Below are 19557 nucleotides of genomic sequence, written 5' to 3' on the forward strand. Positions count from 1 at the left end.
TCCTACAGGCAAAACCTGGACTATATTGACGACATGTTCTACTTTGTTTGCAAAAGATCCTAAATAACCCCCAACTTAAAATAATAATACCTTAGAAAGTAGTAACCTGCTCATTTTGAAAATAGCAAAGTTCTGGACTCAGAAGCCAGCTCCAGCTCCCACGGCAGGCACCGTCCTGTTACATCCGGAAGCTTGCTTTCTATAAAGTTGTCACTTTGGAAGCAGTGACACTCTGTGCACCCAGCGAAAACAGATATAACAACATGGAGTAGTCTCAGGCCAGTTCTTTTGGAAAGCACATTTAATTCTCTGTTACACAACTCAGAGGAGGTGGGGAGGGTGTCAGGAAGGCACTTAAGCAAGTTCAACCAAAAATGGACAAAGACAAAGATCCTGATGTTGCTGTGGGCAGCTTCAGAATGACTCTCTCTGAGGGAAAGAACGGGAACAGAGCTGCCTGCCAGGCATTCTCTGTCTCTTCCTGTTGTCCTCAGACACTGAGACTGGACCGAAATCACCTGTAAGAGAACGGGCACAGCCGCTCTGTGCTGCGGATTCATTCCCAGCGCAATTTTAGACGTTCATCCTCTGGATACCACTCAGACTGTTCCTCGGCCTCCGGACAGAACAGCTACAGATAGGCCCGTGTACTGACCGGCATTGCTGCCCAAGCACCACAAACCTCAGTCCAGAAACAGACAAGGTCCCTACTCACCTTTCACTCTTTTACTATATTTCCGTCCTCCTCTGCTAGTTTCCTCACCTAAACAGTCTTCTCTAAAGAAAACCCCACTCTACTCTCACGGACTCTGCCTCAGTAGCTAAAGGATGGATCTCTGGCCATCTTCCCCGTCCCTCTACTGTACTCCCACCACCTAAGCCAAGAGTAACCCAAAGGCACGACAGGACAGTCACTGGCTTATTCCTGTACTCAAGGCCTGCTCAACACACCAACATCTGGATCAGCCACCCCTTACTAAAGGTCCTCCCTGGTATGCAGATGCAACTGTATGCAGAGTGAACAAGAAAGAACAAATTGGATAAAAACTAAGTGCTACATCAGAGGCACCCACTAACAAAAGATGAAGGGAGTCTGAGAAGGAATGAGACTCGCTGAGACAAGTTATAAGAATAGCATCTGCTCTCGTGAAAGCCAAGGCATTCAGTCTGGAAACTGAAAGACAAACACGAGCAACAGCACCTCTCCCCCCACAACACACACACACACACACACACGTTTTCAGTGCTGGGAATCAAACCCAGGACACTCCGTAACTGCTTGTTCTACTACTGGCCAACATTCCAGTCTCCTTATACACACACAGAATCTTGACGGCAGGCTTGATACCGTATTTACTCTCGGCATCTTAGGATGTTGATACTAAAGCTGGGAATACAGATCACTTGGTAATGCTCTTGCCTAGCATGTGTGATGTCCTGGGTTCTATTCCCAGCACTGCGTAAACCAGGCAGGATAGCTCATGCCTGTAATTGTAGCACCTGAGAAGTGTAGAAAAAGGATCAGAAGTTCAAGTCATCCTTGGCTACATAGCAAGTTCAAGGCCATCCTGGGATACATGAGACCCTGTCTTTCAGAAAAAAAAAGAATACTGACACTTGAAATAGACTTTCCAAGTTACCAAATCCAAAAGAATATTGAACTCCAGAGGGGGGAGGGGCGGGAATGGCTTTCCTGAATTAACTTTCAGATGTTTTGACAGCGATCCCGAGGCCAGGACTCAGGTCTCAGATCATCAAGATGCTGTTTATAGGCCTCTTGTCTCTGGGTGGTAAGCACTGATTTTTAACATTAGATCTAAGCAAACCATGCTTGCTGGGCCAACAGAACAGCCAGTTGAGAAACCTCCTCAAGAAAGGTTCAGTGTGTCCACATCTTCACATGCTTCCAGGAAGAGGGAAGCCCCTTGCAGACCCAGCAACTGACTGGCAAGTTACTAAGAATGTATGCCACACAGTCTGTGTGGGGGTTTTTATGCTCTCCTTTGTCATCATACAAAATTATAAATATAATAATGCAAGCATGTTTATATACGTGCTCCTTTAGAGTGATGGGCCTCATAGTTTTGGGTGTCCCCATAGGGAATAAAATAAAATTGCACTTGTGGCCTCCCAGATTAAAGGCTGAGATAAAATGAGGTTGTCCAGCCCACAGGAGAATAGGCCACACATGCAGTTCTGACTGGCCTTTCAACTCCTCCCTGGCACTTTGCTCAACAGACTCATGGGAGACTCGGGGGACTCCTTCACAAGACACCGAAGAGGTAGATACACACAAGCACCCCCATGGATGGGTGTAGCAAGCACACAGAGGCATAGGATGAGGTGTGTGGAGGCGCCCGGAAAGAGGAGCAGAAAGCCTGGAGAGTGGGGATGGACCTCCAGCTCTGACCACTGCACTCTCCCCTGAGGAGAAAGCATCTGACCATGAGTGAGAGCCCCAGCCCATAGCACAAGTCTGTGGCCATGAGGGTGTAGAAGCAGGAGGTAAGAGATGGTGTTGACACAATGACACATGTTCACAAATCTCCTGGGAAGAGCTACCAATGAGGCAATTCTGAATGGCTGTGATTATGAACTTGGAGGTGCTGGCACACCCCACAGGACATGCATGACCCCTGAGTGGCCTTGCCATCCTCACCCTTAACAGGCCAAAGAGCCAGGTGACAAGGACTTTCCTTATGAGAGAGAGAGAGCCATAGCAGGACTGAGGTGCTGGCAAAAGCCACAGGCAACTCTTGAGGACTCGATTCTTCCCTAACTCCACCATCAGCCTGAGGGAGGGAGGTGGGCAGAGGCACAGACAATACAGCTGAGCTTCAACACCAAGCACTTTCTACCACAGCTGTTGACAGTCAGCTCCAAGAACCGGAAAATTACAAAGTTGGTATAGAACCAAGACTTGACACCACTTCCTCTGGAATGGGGGTCGGGGGACCTCAGCCCTGCCCTTCTCTTCTGGGAGAATGGCCTGACAAGGCAAGCTAGCTTCTCAGAGGTAATGAGCACCTGCCGGGCATCATGAGTCCCCCTCAAGCTAAGCAGGAAGAATCCTTTGGGGAGGGCCCCTGAGGACAAAGGCTGTGGAGCTCTGCCTGTGAGACACAAGTTTTAAATTACACATTTCCCCACACTCGTCACACACATAAGTACACACAGAGAGATACATTCCCACGTACTGACATTCTTCCAGCCCAGCCCAACCCATGCCCCAAATCCCACCCACACACCCACACACACAAATGTCCTCTGTAAACATAATGGCAGAGACTCCCACAGTCCTGGCATCATCTGATGATGGCCTAAGGATGACCTCTTCTCATTAAGTCCCCCGGTAGGTGATATTGGTGAAGGTGGAGGTGGCCTCTTTATACAGCGGGTTGTTTGCCTGCAGAGGGAAGAGAGGAGAAACTGTGGTCAGCTCCATGCACTTCCTTACCCCAAACGGTTAAACATCATCTGGGAATTTTATCCAGGACATCCCTCTCTGGAGTCAGAAATCAGCCAGTGCTTACATTTACACATCAACTCTTAGGATGGGGATAGGAGAGAAGGAGGGGAGAGGTATGCTGTGTTGCTGGTCTGCCACTGTTTCTAAGGGTTTTTAATTCAGTCACTTTGGGTGGAAGAATATTTGTCAGTCCCAGAATAGTATACTGTTTGCCCTGCCTCTCCCATTTCTTCTTCTGTCCCTACTCTTTCTTTCCCTTCATTAAGGCAGTGCCAGGCGATGGGAGCCAGAAGGGAAAATGTAGCAGGTGGGGTCAGAACACAGAGCCCAGCTTTTGCTGAAATTATTCCTAACTTGTTTTTATCTCATCTCTCGGGTCAGTTGCTACCCACAGACCTGTTGTGTGCCTTCACCAGGTTTCCCAAATTATTTCCTAACAGAAAGTAATGAAGCCCCCTTAATGGTAGTCAAGAAATTTAGAACGTCCCCTCCATGCCAAGAAATCTAGAGACGTCCCTCAGCGGCTCAAATGCTGTACATTAGCATTCTCGGCCTGTCTAGGAAAAGTAAAGTGAAATTGGACCTAAAATTAAATAAACAGTTCTCAAAAAAAAAAAAAAATGCTCATCAGGACTAGCGAGCTGGCAGAGCAGGCAGAGGCTGTTGCTGCCGGGCCTGATACAGCTGACACTGGTCCTCAGAACCCACCTGGGAGACAAACCTGACTCCTGCAGACTGACCTGTGACCTCTGAAAACACACCATGGCCATACACACATGCACGGGGCTTTTGTTGTTTAGATGCTCATTTGATTGGATTAAATCAGGTTAAACGGTATTCTGGGGTCTCCAGAGGATCCTCCTGGTTTGCAAGCTACTACCTCTCATTTGAAGGAAAAGAGAAAAATGAGGTAAACAGATGTAAGGCCATGAAATCTAAGAGGCTGACCCCGAAAGTAATTCCTGTATTGCCCCATCCCTGTCTTTGTCAGGCAAGCTATTCTACTTCTCTGCCCTCAGTTTCCTTAACTATAGGATCTGAATGATAATATTGTCCAGCAAAAGGGCTGTCATGGAGATAAAGTGTCACAAGCATTTAGCCCTCAGGAGACGTTCTCTGCTATGTCACTTTCCGTACATGTTCCTGATACAGATTTGCCCTGTCCCCTCAACTGGAGAATTAAGCTGCTCCCTTTGTCACAGTATCCCGTGTGAGCTCAGTGATCAGGACACGTGGTCACTGTAAGGTAGAAGACTGGGAGGTCTCATAGCAACATACAGATAAAAGAACAGTCAAAACATTTCCCAGTTTCCAGAACAGAAGGATAACTGGGGAACAACTGTCGAGGCTGACTGACCACTGAGCATCTCCTGCCCCAACCTCGGGTTCATGAACCAAAGACTCGGGAGAACTCAAAGCTAAGCACAGCCAGAGAACTCAAAGCTAAGCACAGCCACTCACTGTGTCCCACTTGGCTCTGGCTCGTTCTTCCTCAAATTTAGCAAATTCCTTCCGGTCATGGATGGTGATGAGTAGCTTCCAGATGAGCAGAGTAGCAAGGCCAATGAGCAGGATGGCCCCCATCACTGACAGCAGGACCACCAGGATATCAGGACCCTTGGGACACTCTGGGAGGCAGAGACAGAGAGCAGGAATCACCAGAGACTCCCAGGACTGAGATCGTAACAAAGGGATTCAGAATTGAAGATGGGACCATCAGAAACAGTAAGTTCGTCACTTTTTAAAAAGGACAATCTTTAGGACAGCAGTCATCTGCCCTGGGTACCCTAAATCAGGGTTCTCAGGCTAAACCTAACCCATTCGGTGTGGAGGGATGGGTCTGAAGCTGAGAACACCCGTTGCTATTGCAGAGGGCCTAGATTAAGTTCCCAGCACCCTCATGGTGGCTCAGACCCATCTATAGCTCCAGATCACCTGACTCCCCCTCTTCCGACCTCCACCAGCACCCAGTCATGAATATGCTACACACATGTCCAGTGAGGCAAGTTGCTCTTAAATATAAATCTCAAAAACAAAAATTTTTAAATAAAAAATCGATTTGGGGAGTAACTAAGCCTAGTGGTGAACATCTTGCTATTTTCCATGAAGCCTGGGCTCTATCCCTAGCATTACACACACATGCACACACATGTACACACGCACACCTACACCTGCTAACACACACACACACAGACATTCAAACACACTCACCACACACATACACACATACACACACACACACACACACACACACGCACGCACGCTCGCATGCACACACACATACCCCTATACCTGCTAGTCCTGGAACTTACATTCCTGTAGAGCAGCCACTGGCTAGCGGTGGGAGCAGCTAGCTCTTTTATATTCAGAACATTAGTGTTCTGCTTACCAGAGTCCTCTCCCTGGTGTCCCCTAAGCACAGGCAGAGTGTGGCTTGTCCTTGGGTCTGGGCCACTGGACATTCAGGAGCCAAGACTGTCTGGGTTTGAATACTGGCTTTAATGCTTACACTGCTTATCTGGCCTTCAATAAACTAACTTTTCTAAGTGTCTGTTTCCTGTTTCTCCATCTTTAAAATGGACAAAGCCTTCACAGGCAAAAGCTTGTGATGAGGAATGACAGAGCTAAATAGATTTGAAGAGCTCAGAACAGTGCCTGGCACAAAGCTGACTCCTCGGTAAACACCAGCCACCATCGTCACTGGTGGTGTCTCATACCTAGCCTTGTCATTTATTGTCCCATCGGCATGTGCATCTCTTGCCCTGGTTCAGATGTTTAAATCCCTGAGAGCTGTAAACTCAACAGCCCTTCTCCGCAGTCATGGGGACCAGGAAGCCTGCCAGCCAAGATAATTTAGTAATCTAAAATCATAACCCTTCTGGAGGCTGACCTCTTTGTTCTACCCAGCCAATAACCAAAGCAGACAGAAGCTGTGATACTTATCCACCAGTCAGCTGATTCTATTCTAAAGAGCTCTGCGTCCCATAAACCTCCGGTGTCTAACAAGTGACCTCACACTGGCACCCTCCAGTGTCATGAGACCAGGTGTTTGCTTGTATGGGTGCTGCTGAGTCTGGAGAGGAAGTCACACCCACTTTCCACTCCATCTCCCACCTTCTCTAAACAGACACCCTAGGCTCACCACATACTACACAAAAACAACCGCTACCACAAACCACTCTGGCCATTTCCCAACCCACCAAATTACAACCTCTCGATAATGAAGGGGCTCCTGGGGGGAGCTTGTGAAGTTCCAGTGTCCAAATTACCAGGAGCAAAGGTCCCCAGTTCTTCTGGGAAAAACAACTGTGAATTCTTTGAAAGCTTGGGATAGGCCTGACCCTCAAACCTCAAAGTGAAATTTTCACATAGTGGTCTGGGCAACACAGGTGGAATTCTAGAGGAAAGCGGTCTGTCATCACCAGGAGTGGGAGGCAGAAGACCAGAGGCAAGGTGCCTCTAGAGGTCCCTCTTAGCCAGTGGGTGACCCAAAGCCAGACAAGCCTTGGTAGCGTGGGCAGATGTAGTAAACAAAAGTATAGGAAGTCCAGATCAATCTGACTTCCCATAAACAAGTTACTATTTTCGTGTGTGTATACTAAATATTGCACGGAACCAACCCATGGTGTTATTTCTGGCAGCCTTAGCCAAGAATGAAGAGAGCCCATTCCATGTGGCTGAATCCATTTGGAAATGCTCTTTACTGCCCTGTGGTGACTCAGTCTTCCAAAGAAAACATCTGCAAGGCCATGAGGGGGTGAGGAGAAAGAGAATAATCTCTCCCTATGCCCCAGGACCCCAGCTGCCTGTGCTGCTCCCAGCTAGAATCCCTGGAAATCCTGGGGACTGGTTAAAAGGAGAGGCAGAGCCAGGAGGTAGGAGATGTGGGCCCTCCAGCTGAGGGTCTGACTGTGGAAATACTGCACCTGCAGGAGGCCCCAGGTTCTATTTCCAGCACCACGATGTCAAAGGGCACCTGTAGGTCACTAGACCTGTGGATCCCATTTCCCAATGTGTTTTTGAAAAGAAAAAAATGGATGTACTGGCTGAGAACATGAAAAGTGACCATACCCTGACCCCGGGTTGTTTGGTCGCATCAGATGACTCTATACTCCCAGTCTCAAAATCCTAAGCCAAATGATTTGGGTTAGTGAGCCAACAGGATCACCAGCAGATTGTGTAGCAAAGAGGTGAGGTGAGGTGCAGAGCCAACAGCCAAGGGCTGAGAGCCCGGGCTAGGGCAGGGGTGAGTAGGAAGCTGTGCTCAGACCATAACGTGTGTTCCTTCACAGGTACACAGGCTCCTCTCTGCCCTTCCCATGACAGCTTTCCCTGGGCTCTCTAAGCAAAACGAGGATGACACCCTTTTCTATTCACTAGCCCATATATAAAGGTTGAGAGTCATGCTAGATATGAACCACCTGACCTTGGTCTTGGAGACCAAGCTCGGGTCCTCTGTAAGAGCAGCAAGTGCTCTTAACCATGCGAGCCCTCTCCAGCCCCGGTGAGTCACCTTCCTGCTAGTGCTAGTAATATAGAGCCCCCCCCCACCTCTTTGGCCTGTTTTGTTTGAAAGGGTTACAAGGGGAAATTTCTGCCTAGCAGGGTCGTCTCTCCCTCCCTAGGGGCAGGGCTGGGGCCTCGGGCTCACGTACCAGGCTCTTCCACCACATAGAGGACTGCCCTCCCACTGGTGTCTTCGTAGTACTGGAATCTGACGACACAGTCATCCTCGTTCTTGTAGGTACAATTCACCGCGTTTTTGCCGGTATCCGCTGACACGGGAAAGGGAGAATATGGAGAATGAGAAACAAATCAGACCCTAGAAGGTTAAGAGTTTTCCCCAAACCCAGCCCATAGGACATCTGCAAAGTGTATGACGGGAAACTGCCTGACACTAGGCAAGACACCGAGGTTGGAGGTCGAGCTCGGCCATCAGCACTGACTGGCCCTCCGTGATGAAGTTTCTTTCCCCCTTGGCCCTTTCTGGTTCTTATTTCTTCCTACGAGCAGGGCGTGCTATCAGAGCATTGTACATTCTGATTCAAAGCCTGTCTCTGCCTCCTACCAGCACTGGCACCTATCTACCCTGACCACTTTCATGTATGAAAGAAAGACGATGTCCCCACCATACACCATTGCACGAGATTTAAACAGCATAAAATAGCAGTTGACACACTGTGGGCGGGCGTCCCCTCCCCTCTCTTTCCTTGGGCTGCTTCCCCAGTGCTTCCCAGATGGTTTGTGCAGCCCTTCCAGTCCTTTCGCTTCTCTTTCTGACTGTGTGTGCCTGTCTACCGCCATCTCCTGTCACTGACTCCCATGATGCTTGTGGGTTTCAGCCCTCCTCATTCAGAAACCTGATGGTCACTGGGAGACACTGTGGGTTAGTTACTCTCCACGGCGTGTATCTCGCCATATACTGATGGATGCAGACAGGTAAAACTGGCAAGGGCCGCATCGGGAAATGAATGATAACCGTTGGGCGAGCAGAGAAAGGGAAGAGAGGTTGGTAGACACCTACTCTCTGTTAGCAACTGTCGATTTCATGTCACTTAACTCTCCCCATTAGGCAGGGCCATTGTTTCTCTTTCATAGATGAAGAAAAGTAGACTCAGTGAGGTCAGAGAAACCCTCCCCCCACCCTCACTCCTACCCCCACCCCTCCCCTGTACCCTTGCACCCTGCTGATCACAGCAGGCCTAGTCTCTCAAGATAAAAACACTTCTTTGAATTCAACCCCCAACCACCCACCTCACTGCAACCCACTTCTGTGATCAAAGGCCCAGAGATCTGATGTCCCTATAACTCCTGTGCCTGAAATTGTCTTACTGTGGCCCTCACATGAAGAGGCATTTGCCCTCCTCACAGGTGATTGCTATCTACGCAGAGATTGGCATCTCCTGGGCACCACCCTGTCCCTCTCAACTCAGACAACAAATCAGATATACAGAGAGCAGCAAAGATTGTCTTTTAAAAAACAGTACAGAGTACAGGCCAGAATGACGGTAAATAAGAAACTTGATTCCTCTGTTTATACTTTGGTCTTATTTCAGGAGGAAGAGGGGGTCCAAAAAGTCAAAAGAGCTATAGGAGAGCAGACATGGTCACGTTCATAAGGCTGAAGGTTTCCCTGCAAATCAACAAGCTATAAGCAAAGGCCTGGGCATTACTTAACACTGTTTTTAGATTCTGTTTTTTATTTTATATATATGAGTATTTTGTCTGCATATATGTGTCTGTGCACCATGTGTGTGCAGTACCCATGCAGGCCAGAAGAGGGCACTGGATCCTCCAGAACTGGAGTTACAGATGGTTGCTAGCCACTGCCCTCTACAAGAGAAGCCCACACTCTGAACCACACAGCCATGTCTCCAGCCCCCTTAACACTTTCTTAAAATTATTTTGTTGAGAGCTGGTCTTGCTCTGTACCTGGGGCTGGCCTGGAATACTCACGCCTGTAGCCCAGGCTGGCTTCAAAGTGAAGATCCACCGGCTTCAGCCTCCTGAGTGACAGGGTCACAAGTGTGTGCCACCAGGCCCAGTGTCACTTAACTCGCCTACTAAGCTAGGGACGGCAGCCACAGGTGTATGCCTAGTTTTCTCATCTATGAAATCCAAGACATTCCCTTCCTCTCCTTGAGGAGTAAACTAAGAATTATCTGACTTGCACGTCCTTGCACGTGCTGAGCCTGGGGCTCCAGTTAGCAGGAGGTGTGAGCTCCGGAACACATTTGCAAGGACGACGGAGACTCTCAGATAGCCAGCCTTCGCCACGTGCCCACTACACATCAGGCCTGTACATCAGGTGGCAACTGCTCTTCCACCTTGGAAAAAGGAAGCTGATGAGCTTTGAGACCAGAGGGAAGTGTGTATGGCCTGGGTTTATCCTGGGCACGTGAACCCTCAGACCCGCTGCACTTACTCAGCTCTTTCACCTGCTCGATGTCATCCCGGCAGTATCGGCTGCAGGTGTTTTCTTCATGGAGCGTCCCCCGGTTGAACTTCTTACACTCCACACACTCCCTAGAGGAGAGAGGACACAAAAACTAAAGCCAGGCGGGAACAGCTCTACGCATGTATGGTATGCCATGTACCCAGAAGGCATCATGGACCTCAGGAATGAAGAGGCCCTCCTCGCCTCAGACAGGACCTGGCCAGCCAACCCTGGATCTGAGAACAGAACCTAACCTGGTCTTGAACTTTTGAAACCCCTGCCTCAGGCTCCTGACTGCTGGGACTATAGGATCAAAGAGACTTCATTAAACTTCTTCAGAGATGGTGATGATGATAATGGTGATAGTGATGGTGATGATGATGGTGAAGATGATGGTGGTGATGATGGTGAAGGTGACAGTGATGGTGAAGATGATGGTGAAGGTGAAGGTGACAGTGATGGTGAAGATGATGGTGATGATGGTAAAGGCTGATGAAGGTGTTGGTGATGGTGAAGGCAATGATAATGGTGATGGTGAAGGTGTTGGTGATGGTGACTTCCCACCAATTCTCAGAGGTTTAAGGTCAGAGTTGGTCACGTGATTTGAGAGTCCACTGAAAAATTAAAATTCTGTCCAAACATACCTAAATTTCAAGACAGTGACCACAGAGCATTATCTCAGCATGAGGCTCTTTCTTCTAAGCCCTGGGCCCTACTGCAGCTCAGAGTGCATGACCTGTGTGAACCTGGCAACAGCAGAGCCATAGACTTGTACTGACTGACACTTCCTCAACGTCCGAACGGGGCAGCTCTATACTAACAGATGCCCATTTCACTGAGGCCCACCAGAACCTCAGCCCCTGTACCTCCCATAGAAATCAGAACACTGCATTGGAAAGTTAGAATGTCCTATTTGATCCCCCTCCCCGTGCGGAGGGCTTCGAGATGCCACTCTGGAAGAGGGCTGGCTCCAACTGGTTCTGCTTTGGTCCCTGCACAGCTGGTGCCACCTCCAACTTCCCCATGGGAAAAAGGAAAGCAGCCATTTGGCAAACGGTTCTCTAAGACAGATCCCCGGAGTTGGGAGTTCTCTGCCAGGGCCCCCCTCCTTCTCCCAGCCTCCCACGTCTCTGCACGCTGTTCACTCACTTCTTAAAGGAGCAGGCATCTGGGCAGGTGGGGCACTTCTCACAGGTGTCTCCATAGGAGCCTGGCTGGACACACACACAGCTGCCGCACTCGCAGTTGCCCCGGCCGCTGCACAGCAGCCCATTGGTGGACATGCAGGTGTCAGTGCGTGTAGTGCAGTTGCAGTAGTAGCCAGTCCAGTCCGAGTCACACACGCAGTCCCCACAGTTACACTGCCCATGGCCTACAAACAGAGCCAGGAGACAGCAGACCAGCGGTAAGGAGCCCACCCCATGACAACAGGCTACTAACCTTCCCCATTCTCCCAACCACACCTGTGGGTTGGTTCTAATGTTATTTGTGTTAACTCGGCTCCCAAAATCACATGGAAATCCACATGTCTGCCTGTAAGACGCTGAGGGTCCCCGCCTCCAATTGGGTCTTATTGGTAAATAAAGTTGCTGGCAGCCAATGGCTGGGCAGGGAGACAGAGGCAGGACCTTACATTTTCCGGGCAAGAGACCATGGGAAGAAGAAGGCTGGAGAATCGTCAGGACAGGGAAGCAGGAAGATCGGGCTTGGGAGATGGAGAAGCGAGAGCCAACAGTCACGTGAAGGAACCTGGAGTGCACGGCCTGAGTGAGCTGCCCAACTGGGTCCAGGCAGCCAAGTTAGAATGTAGATTTTTAGTAAGTAATAACTCAGGAATAGAGGGGAGAGTGTGTTAGTCGTGGGGAGGTTTGGAAGTGCCCAGCCATTGCATTGAGCGGCTTCGGGCATATTAAAATAAGGCTTCGTGTGTGTGTGTGTGTGTGTGTGTGTGTGTGTGTGTCTGTGTGTGTGTGTTTCATTCTGGAATTCAAAACAACATTTAGGCGGGTGTAGAGGAGGCACTCGCACCCACCAGAGAGTTTAGAGTGTATTAACAAATTACCGCACCACCACACTAACAATGATCCTGCAGGTGAGCAGGGGACCTAGCGCATTGCTAGAAAAACTCTAACCCATAGAGACAAACAGCAGTTTAGGCATCCCAAGGGCGAAAACCCGGAAAGCAAAGGAGGATTCAGATCTGTATCTCCCAGATTTCCTGTCCTTTTTCTTGCCCTGGTCTGAATCCTTCCTCCTTCTCTGCCAGCATCCGTCTGAGGATTAGAGCCAGCTCCTTAGACCTGAGAGTTCCCCATAGCCTGTGCCCATACAGGGCATTCAGGAACTTTGACAAAGTGGTGTGGTGAAAGGGCTTCTCCAGCTCCTACACCTGCCTTCTTTTGATCTGACATGACTGTTCCCTCTCCAACATGACAAGAAAGGTCAACCATCACTACCATTATCTTCTCCCTGTTAGGTCAGACATCAACAAGGGCTCTGACTTGAACTAGTTAGCCCTTCCCACCAACAAAATAATGGACCAGCCACCAAGGCCCATTACTGTGTTTCTCAAACCAGCTAATTGTCACCTTGCAAGGTAAGAAGCAAGGCTCTGAGGGAGAATGCACGAGATGGTAAAGTGTACTGGAATGAGATGAGAGAATGGTATAGCCTCGTGCCCTGTGCCAGGAAGGGAAGACACACATTGTGCCCTGGGTATGCAGGTAGATGGGGTAGGGTACCCAAGGGCCAGACAAAAGGCACTGCGAGCCTGTGGAATCAACCAACAGGCCAAGGAAGCACAGGGAACAAATATAGCCTACCTTACAGCCTGCGGAGGGCCAACACTGCTAAATAAATCCCGTGAATGCCATAGAGAAAAGGAGAAAAGCCGGGTGAGAAGAGGAGAGAGAGTGTCCAGAGGAAAACAGCAGAAATCTGGTTAGCCATAACCCCACACAATCCAAAAGCCTCCACCAAACCTCACAGAGCCCAAAGACCTCCAACAAACTTCTGCTGATCAACTCTTCCTGCACCTGCACCGCAAAGCTTTAGAAACACTGACCACGATTCATTTCTGAAGTTGCCAGCATGGTTCGGCAGCATCCAGCCTCGCCGATACAGCCTGCCTTCTCGTATGCCCCTCGTCTGCTTGTGCTTTTAGTTGGTGATGCTATTTTGAGAGATTCTGTAAAGGAGCAGCGAGGCCTAGCTAGATGAATGAGTTACTGCGGGGGGTGGGGGGATCCTTGCAGGGTACAGTAGATCTCTCCCTGACCGACTCCTGGCTTGCTCTCTCTGCTTCCAGCTGGCCATGAAGCCAGCCACTGTCTTCTACCGCATGCGCCTGCTGTTATGCTGCCCCGCCCTAAGCGTTTGGGACCAAGCAAGCATGGCCTGGACCCTCTGAAACCATGGGCCAGAACAAATCTTTCCACCTTCATTTCTCTCAGGTACTTTGTAGCAGTGACAGAGATAACTAACACGTCCTGTCACCCTATGTAGCTAACATGTCCTGTTGCCCCATGTCACCCTAGGAGAGCACAGTAGGACAGCTTTGCGGGGGGTCGTTTAGAGAAGAGACTTATGTTACTTTCTAAAGCCAGGGAAGTTTAATCTTCCCACTGGCACCTGTGCCATCAGTTGCTCTCAGCAGTGACAGTGAAGTGCATGGACACCTGCATACCATACTCTGTATGTCCTTACCCTCGCTTACAACCCAGTAGTGTCAGAAAGGTTGCGTAACTGGCCGCAGGGCCAGCAGAGTCAGGGCCCAATCTGGACAGGGCTCAGCCTTCTGCAGTTTCATGGGCTCCCATTTCTGTTCATACTGTTCTTTCTATCTAGATCTCCCTTTAACCCTGCGATCACTTCCAAGTCCCGATTCACCCTTAAGGCCCAACTCAAGTGTTCCTTCCTCTCACTAACTTTTTGTGACCTGTTCAGGTGGCGCCAACCACCTTCTCAGGTGCCCCCCACCCCCACCCCGGAACATTATGGCTGCTGTACATCCACCCTTACTCTATGGCCATTTGCTTGATTGTCGGTTTCTCTGAGCTTCTTGGCAGACAATAGGCTTATCATGTTAGCTTTATCATTAGTGGGGATTACCATGAAATCTTTTATGGAGTAGGCAGACAGTTAGTGTTCCTTCAGTCACCCACGCACTCAACACCCATTTACTGACCTCGTACCACACACTGGACACCGGAGACTCAGCAGTGAGTGTGCCAGACAAGATCCGTGCTACAAGGGAGCTTGCAATCTCAATCCATGGAAAATACACATACATACAGCAACTGTGCCCTGGGCTGTAGTATTACAGTAGTGCAATGAGCCGCCAGCCCTGCTGTGGAGGGTCCAATCACTTCCCCGAGTGTAGGACTGGGAGGGAGACTGGCATGGGAGGGCAGGCCGATTGAAGGCAGGTTTTACCTCACAATGCTGGATTGCTCTTGTATTCATTTAACAGGACTTTAAAAGTCGGCCACTAAACCTTACAAAGAGTGGCCCGTTCTCTAGAGCGTTGCATCAGGAAGAACTGGACAGCTATTCAAAATATGACTGTTAACTGGAAGAAAGATAAGGAACAGATAGTGGTCTGAAAATCACATCAATCACTCCAAGAAGGGGAGGGAGGGTGGTACACGGCCATACTCTGATGGTAACAAGATCACACCCGCTGCTCTCGATGAGCCCACTGTCTTTTGGACACTATGAGCCCCTACGCTTGTGGCCCTGCACTGCCCTCTCATAGATACATCATCATTCAAGACTCAAACACGTAAATACAACTCAGCTACAGCACTCCCTTAGAAAGAAATACATGATTCTTAGAACAGACTGGTTGTAGGGGGGCCCACAGCATATGCTAAAGAGACAGAGGCAGGAAGATCACAAGGCCAGCCTAGGCAGTACATTAGGGCTGAAGAGAAGGCTAGAGTTGGAGTTCCTCAACCTACAGGGTGGCTAGCAACTGTCTGTAACTCCATTCCTAGGGAAATGCAGTGCCCTCTTCTGGCCTCCTCAGGTACTGCATGCACATGAGGTACAGACACGCAGGCAGAACACCTGTACACATAAAGGGGGCTGGAGAGATGGTTCAGTGGTTAAGAACACTGGCTGCTCTTCAATCCCCAGCAGCTCACAACTGTCTGTAACTCCAGCTCCAAGTGATTCAATCCTCTCACACAGATACACATGCAGGCAAACACCAATGAGCATAAAACTAAAAATAAAGAAATCATTTTAGCAACATAAAAAATAGCCAGGTGGTGGTGGCACACGCCTTTAATTCCAGCACTCAGGAGACAGAGGCATGTGAATTTCTGTGGCCAACATGATCTATAGATCTAGTTCCAGGACAGCCAAGACTATACAAAGAAACCCTGCCTTGAAAGACATTAATTAATTAATTAATTGATTAATTAGAAATTTGTTTTGTTTTGTTTTGTTTTTTAAAAAAAAGGTGAGGCCAGAAGCAAGCTGCCCACAGAGATAAAGTTGGAGCTGGCAGGAAAGCTGGGAACCAGAAATACTCTAAGTCTTGAGACTGGGCTCTCTAGAGGATATTAGGGTTGGGATCTTCTTTGCCGAGGAGAAGGAAAGGAAGAAGGGAGGCAGGAGCCAAAAGCCAGTGAGGCTTAAGAAATAGATCCGTCAGTAAAGGGCTTGCCATGGTCAAGAAAATCTGAGTTCTATCCCCAGAACCCATTTGGAAGAAAAAAAAAAAAAAAGCCGGGTATGCTGGCTTGTATTTGCAAATCCAACACCAGGAAGGCAAAGACAGGCAGATGCCTGGGGCTCGCTCACAAACTAGGTCCTAGCAAGAGACCCTGAGACAATAAGCAAGGTAGACACTTCCTGAGGAATGGCTGAGTAATTCTCTGATGTCCACACATGGACGCTAGTACATGCTTGTGCACACGCGCGCGCGCACACATACACACACACACATACACACACACACACACACACACGGCAGGGATGTCGTCTAGGATAGAAACTCCTTCCAGCCTGAGCCCATGGTGAGTTTGGAAGTCTGGGTGGCACCACAGAGCAGGGCCCACTCTGAGGAAGCGGAAGTGCCCTTGCACAACCTTCCTCCACTGGTCAACTTCTGAACGCAGGGCGGATCCTGTCAGCTCCAAAGAAAGAGCAGCTGTGAGCTCTAATCAGACAACCGAGCAGCAGCTGGGCGTGGGGATGCCAGAGGGGAGCGCTCCACCTTGTCCACTACGCTTGCTTTTAGCCAGGTTCCTGGATGGAGAAAGGAGGATGCCACAGAGGCCTGGCAGGACACAGAAGAAGCCACAGCCCTCCGCAGAACCCGCATCCCACAGTGTTTCCTTTGTGAGGCAAAACAAAGTGATCTTTGACAAGAGGATCTGCTGGGCCAGCCAGAGAGTGGAAATGGAAGTGGGTAGCCAGAGCCAGCAGGCTGACCCCAGGCCCTGGCAGAGTCAGCCCTTCAAAGGAAACCACAGTATAATAATGTCACAGTGTTGGTACCTCTCCAGCCAAAGGGGGAGTGGGGGAGGCCTAGGCTGGGTTCACAGGAAAGCCAGAGGAGGGAGAAAAAAAATGAAAGAGGAGGAAGAGGGGTTTCAGTCAGAGGGAACATGGTTACTCTCCCTGAAAAGCCAGACTTCCAGACTGACTTACGATTCCACTCCTTTCCTGTGAGAACCAGCCTTCCTTGGAGATCCATCAGACATCACCTCCATGAGACTGCCCATGAGTCCCCCACCCATGACTCACTCTCTCTAGGGACTCTGCGGACAACCCACTTCTGGGTTCTAGCAGGTTGTGACTCCTGATGAGACAGACACTTTGGTATATTAATAAACAGTAAAATTGTCTGTTGATACCTGTTCCTCCCATGTGGCTACAGCATAAGGCCCAGCCCACAGAGGAAGCCCATCTGTGTGCAGCAGGCGGGAAAGAGCCTGGGAGGAAGCATGCACATTCTCTGTCTCCCTGCTGTCTGAGGTAGCTACAAGCAACCTCAAAGACCAAGCCTGAAGCACAGGGGAGGGGGGGAGGGATGGGGGAGGGGGGTGACCAGGCAGCTACCTGCATGCTTAGAGGCCACAGGCTAGGAAGGAGCCAAGTCACAGCTAGCACTCCTGACCCATGTGATGCCACCAAGGCAGGCATCAAAGAACACTGATGTGCAGGACTTTGGCTCTGAGAGGTCAGGAATCACACGTGCTGAACACCCCATGAACATGTGTCCCTAAGGATGTGATAACAGTGTCACAAGGACAAGATGAGGCTCAATGGGCACCAGACACCCTGGTGAGGAGAAGTAAAATGGGTGTGGCATCCAAAGGAGTCCCCCCTCCCTCCAGGGGGAATGGAGTGGAGCACACAGGACCAGACACTTCAGGAGGAATTGCCAAGGCTCTGTGGGGTGGGTGGCTGGCTGGGACCCCTCCCCCAGACCACACCCTGGACCAATCATCCCAGAAGAGGTGAAGGGGCCCTGAGGCTCTCCTGTAGGCCTTTCCTAGGCCAACCTCATCCAGCACTCCCAACTTGCTCCTTTGTGTGCGCCCTTGGTAGAAAAGCATGACTGAAATACTGGTAACTATTAAAATGAGCTAAAACCCCTGCCTCTCACCCTAGTTCAAACTGCTATCATGCGCCAGTTTTCATCACTGGGGTCCTGATCTCTTGCCACTAATTTAGCTAATTTAATAATGACATAATAATTTAATAATAATGTCAATTATTAATTATTTAATAATTTTATCACTAATTTAATAGTGATATCTCTTTCCCTCACTGAAGTGAACAATGTTACAGATCAGCAAAGGTATCAACTTTAGTGTTTATGGGGCATGTTTTAAGTTTAAAGATTATTTTTAAATGATGTGTATGGTGACAGCATGTATGTTGAGTGCAGGTGCCTTAGAGGTCAGAGGTGTTCGCGTCTCTAGGGCCAGAGTGACAGGTGTTTGTGAGATACATCAACAAAAATAGTACACGCTCTTAACCACTGAGTAGTCTCTCTGGTCCCCTGGGACCTGTTTTTACATGGCATATTTACCTTTCTCATTGAACTTTGGTGGTGGTGGTGGTGGTGGTGGTGGTGGTGGTGGTGGTGGTTGGGTGTTGACAAGCCTCAAACTTACGATGTATCTAAGGATGACCTGGACCTCCTCATGACAGTCTGTGATGCTGGGCTTACAGGCATGTGCCACCGTGTTAAAGTGAGCACCTGAGTCGCTCAGCTCAACTGGCTGAACCTCAATGCAAATGAAGTCCACCTGGGTCTTAGATCACCACAGAAAACAGTTAGCCTCTGTTCTGTTGATCACACAGCATCCTATACATGAATCAGCCCAGCCAATGCAAACAGCAAATGCCTGCAGCCTGTCTGTCCCAAACAGGCGCTACACTCCAACATAAACCTCCCTCCAGAGCCTAAGAAGAGAACTCAGGCTGTGCATCTGCCCTTAGAGTGTTCAGATAAAGGCCATATTGACCATGATTTTGGCTCCTCTTTGTCGGAAACACATCCAAATGGTCTCAGGGGCCAGTTTGAAGTTACCAATAGGCCTCAGGACTACACTGAATTTCACAGTAGGGACGATACAGAATCCTGCAGGTCAAAGGGCTCAAAATTCTCATCTCCAGGCTGGAGAGACAGCTTGTGTTACAAACATGAGGACCTGAGTTCAGATCTCCAGCACTAGGTTTTAAAAAATAAAGCCAGGCTCAGTGGCACAAATCTATATGCTGTAATCTCAACACTTCAAAGCAGAAACAGCTGGATCTCTGGGGCTTACTGGCCTACCAGCCTAGCCAACTGGTGAGCTCCGGGGTCAATGGGAGACCCTGTCTCAAAAAGAAAGGTAGAGAGTAACTGAGGAAGACACACAATGGTCACCTCTAGTCTGTATAGCCATATACACACATGTGCATTCACACACATGCACACATACGCATGTGCACACTCATGCACACATGCACACTTGTGCACATGGATGCATGTGCACACACACACACTTTTAATCTGCAGGTAGGTAATCCCTATGGCCACACCATCCTGTGGAACTTTCTGCTATGTCAAAATGTTCAATACCCACATGGTCCAGTATGATAGCCACTAGCCACATGTGGCCCACTGAAAAGCTGAACACAT

The 19557-nt window shown here is 49.3% G+C and overlaps 1 protein-coding gene across 1 annotated transcript in view; it reads right to left on the minus strand.

Annotated features, from left to right (window-relative positions):
- Nucleotides 1–249: 249 nt before the first annotated feature.
- The window catches only part of Itgb3 (integrin subunit beta 3), a 58413-nt gene continuing 39105 nt past the window's right edge, over nt 250–19557 (minus strand). The window contains exons 11-15 of the mRNA XM_085829486.1: nt 11556–11778; nt 10395–10495; nt 8125–8244; nt 4931–5097; nt 250–3406 (exon numbers count right to left, since the gene is read on the minus strand). Coding sequence (XP_085685612.1) covers nt 3341–3406; nt 4931–5097; nt 8125–8244; nt 10395–10495; nt 11556–11778 — 677 coding nt within the window. The 3' untranslated portion in view covers nt 250–3340. The remainder of the gene's footprint in view (nt 3407–4930; nt 5098–8124; nt 8245–10394; nt 10496–11555; nt 11779–19557) is intronic.

This window comes from Mus caroli, unplaced genomic scaffold (assembly GCF_978045245.1).
Source record: "Mus caroli unplaced genomic scaffold, Mus_caroli_1 scaffold_13, whole genome shotgun sequence".
Taxonomy (NCBI): Eukaryota; Metazoa; Chordata; class Mammalia; order Rodentia; family Muridae; genus Mus; species Mus caroli.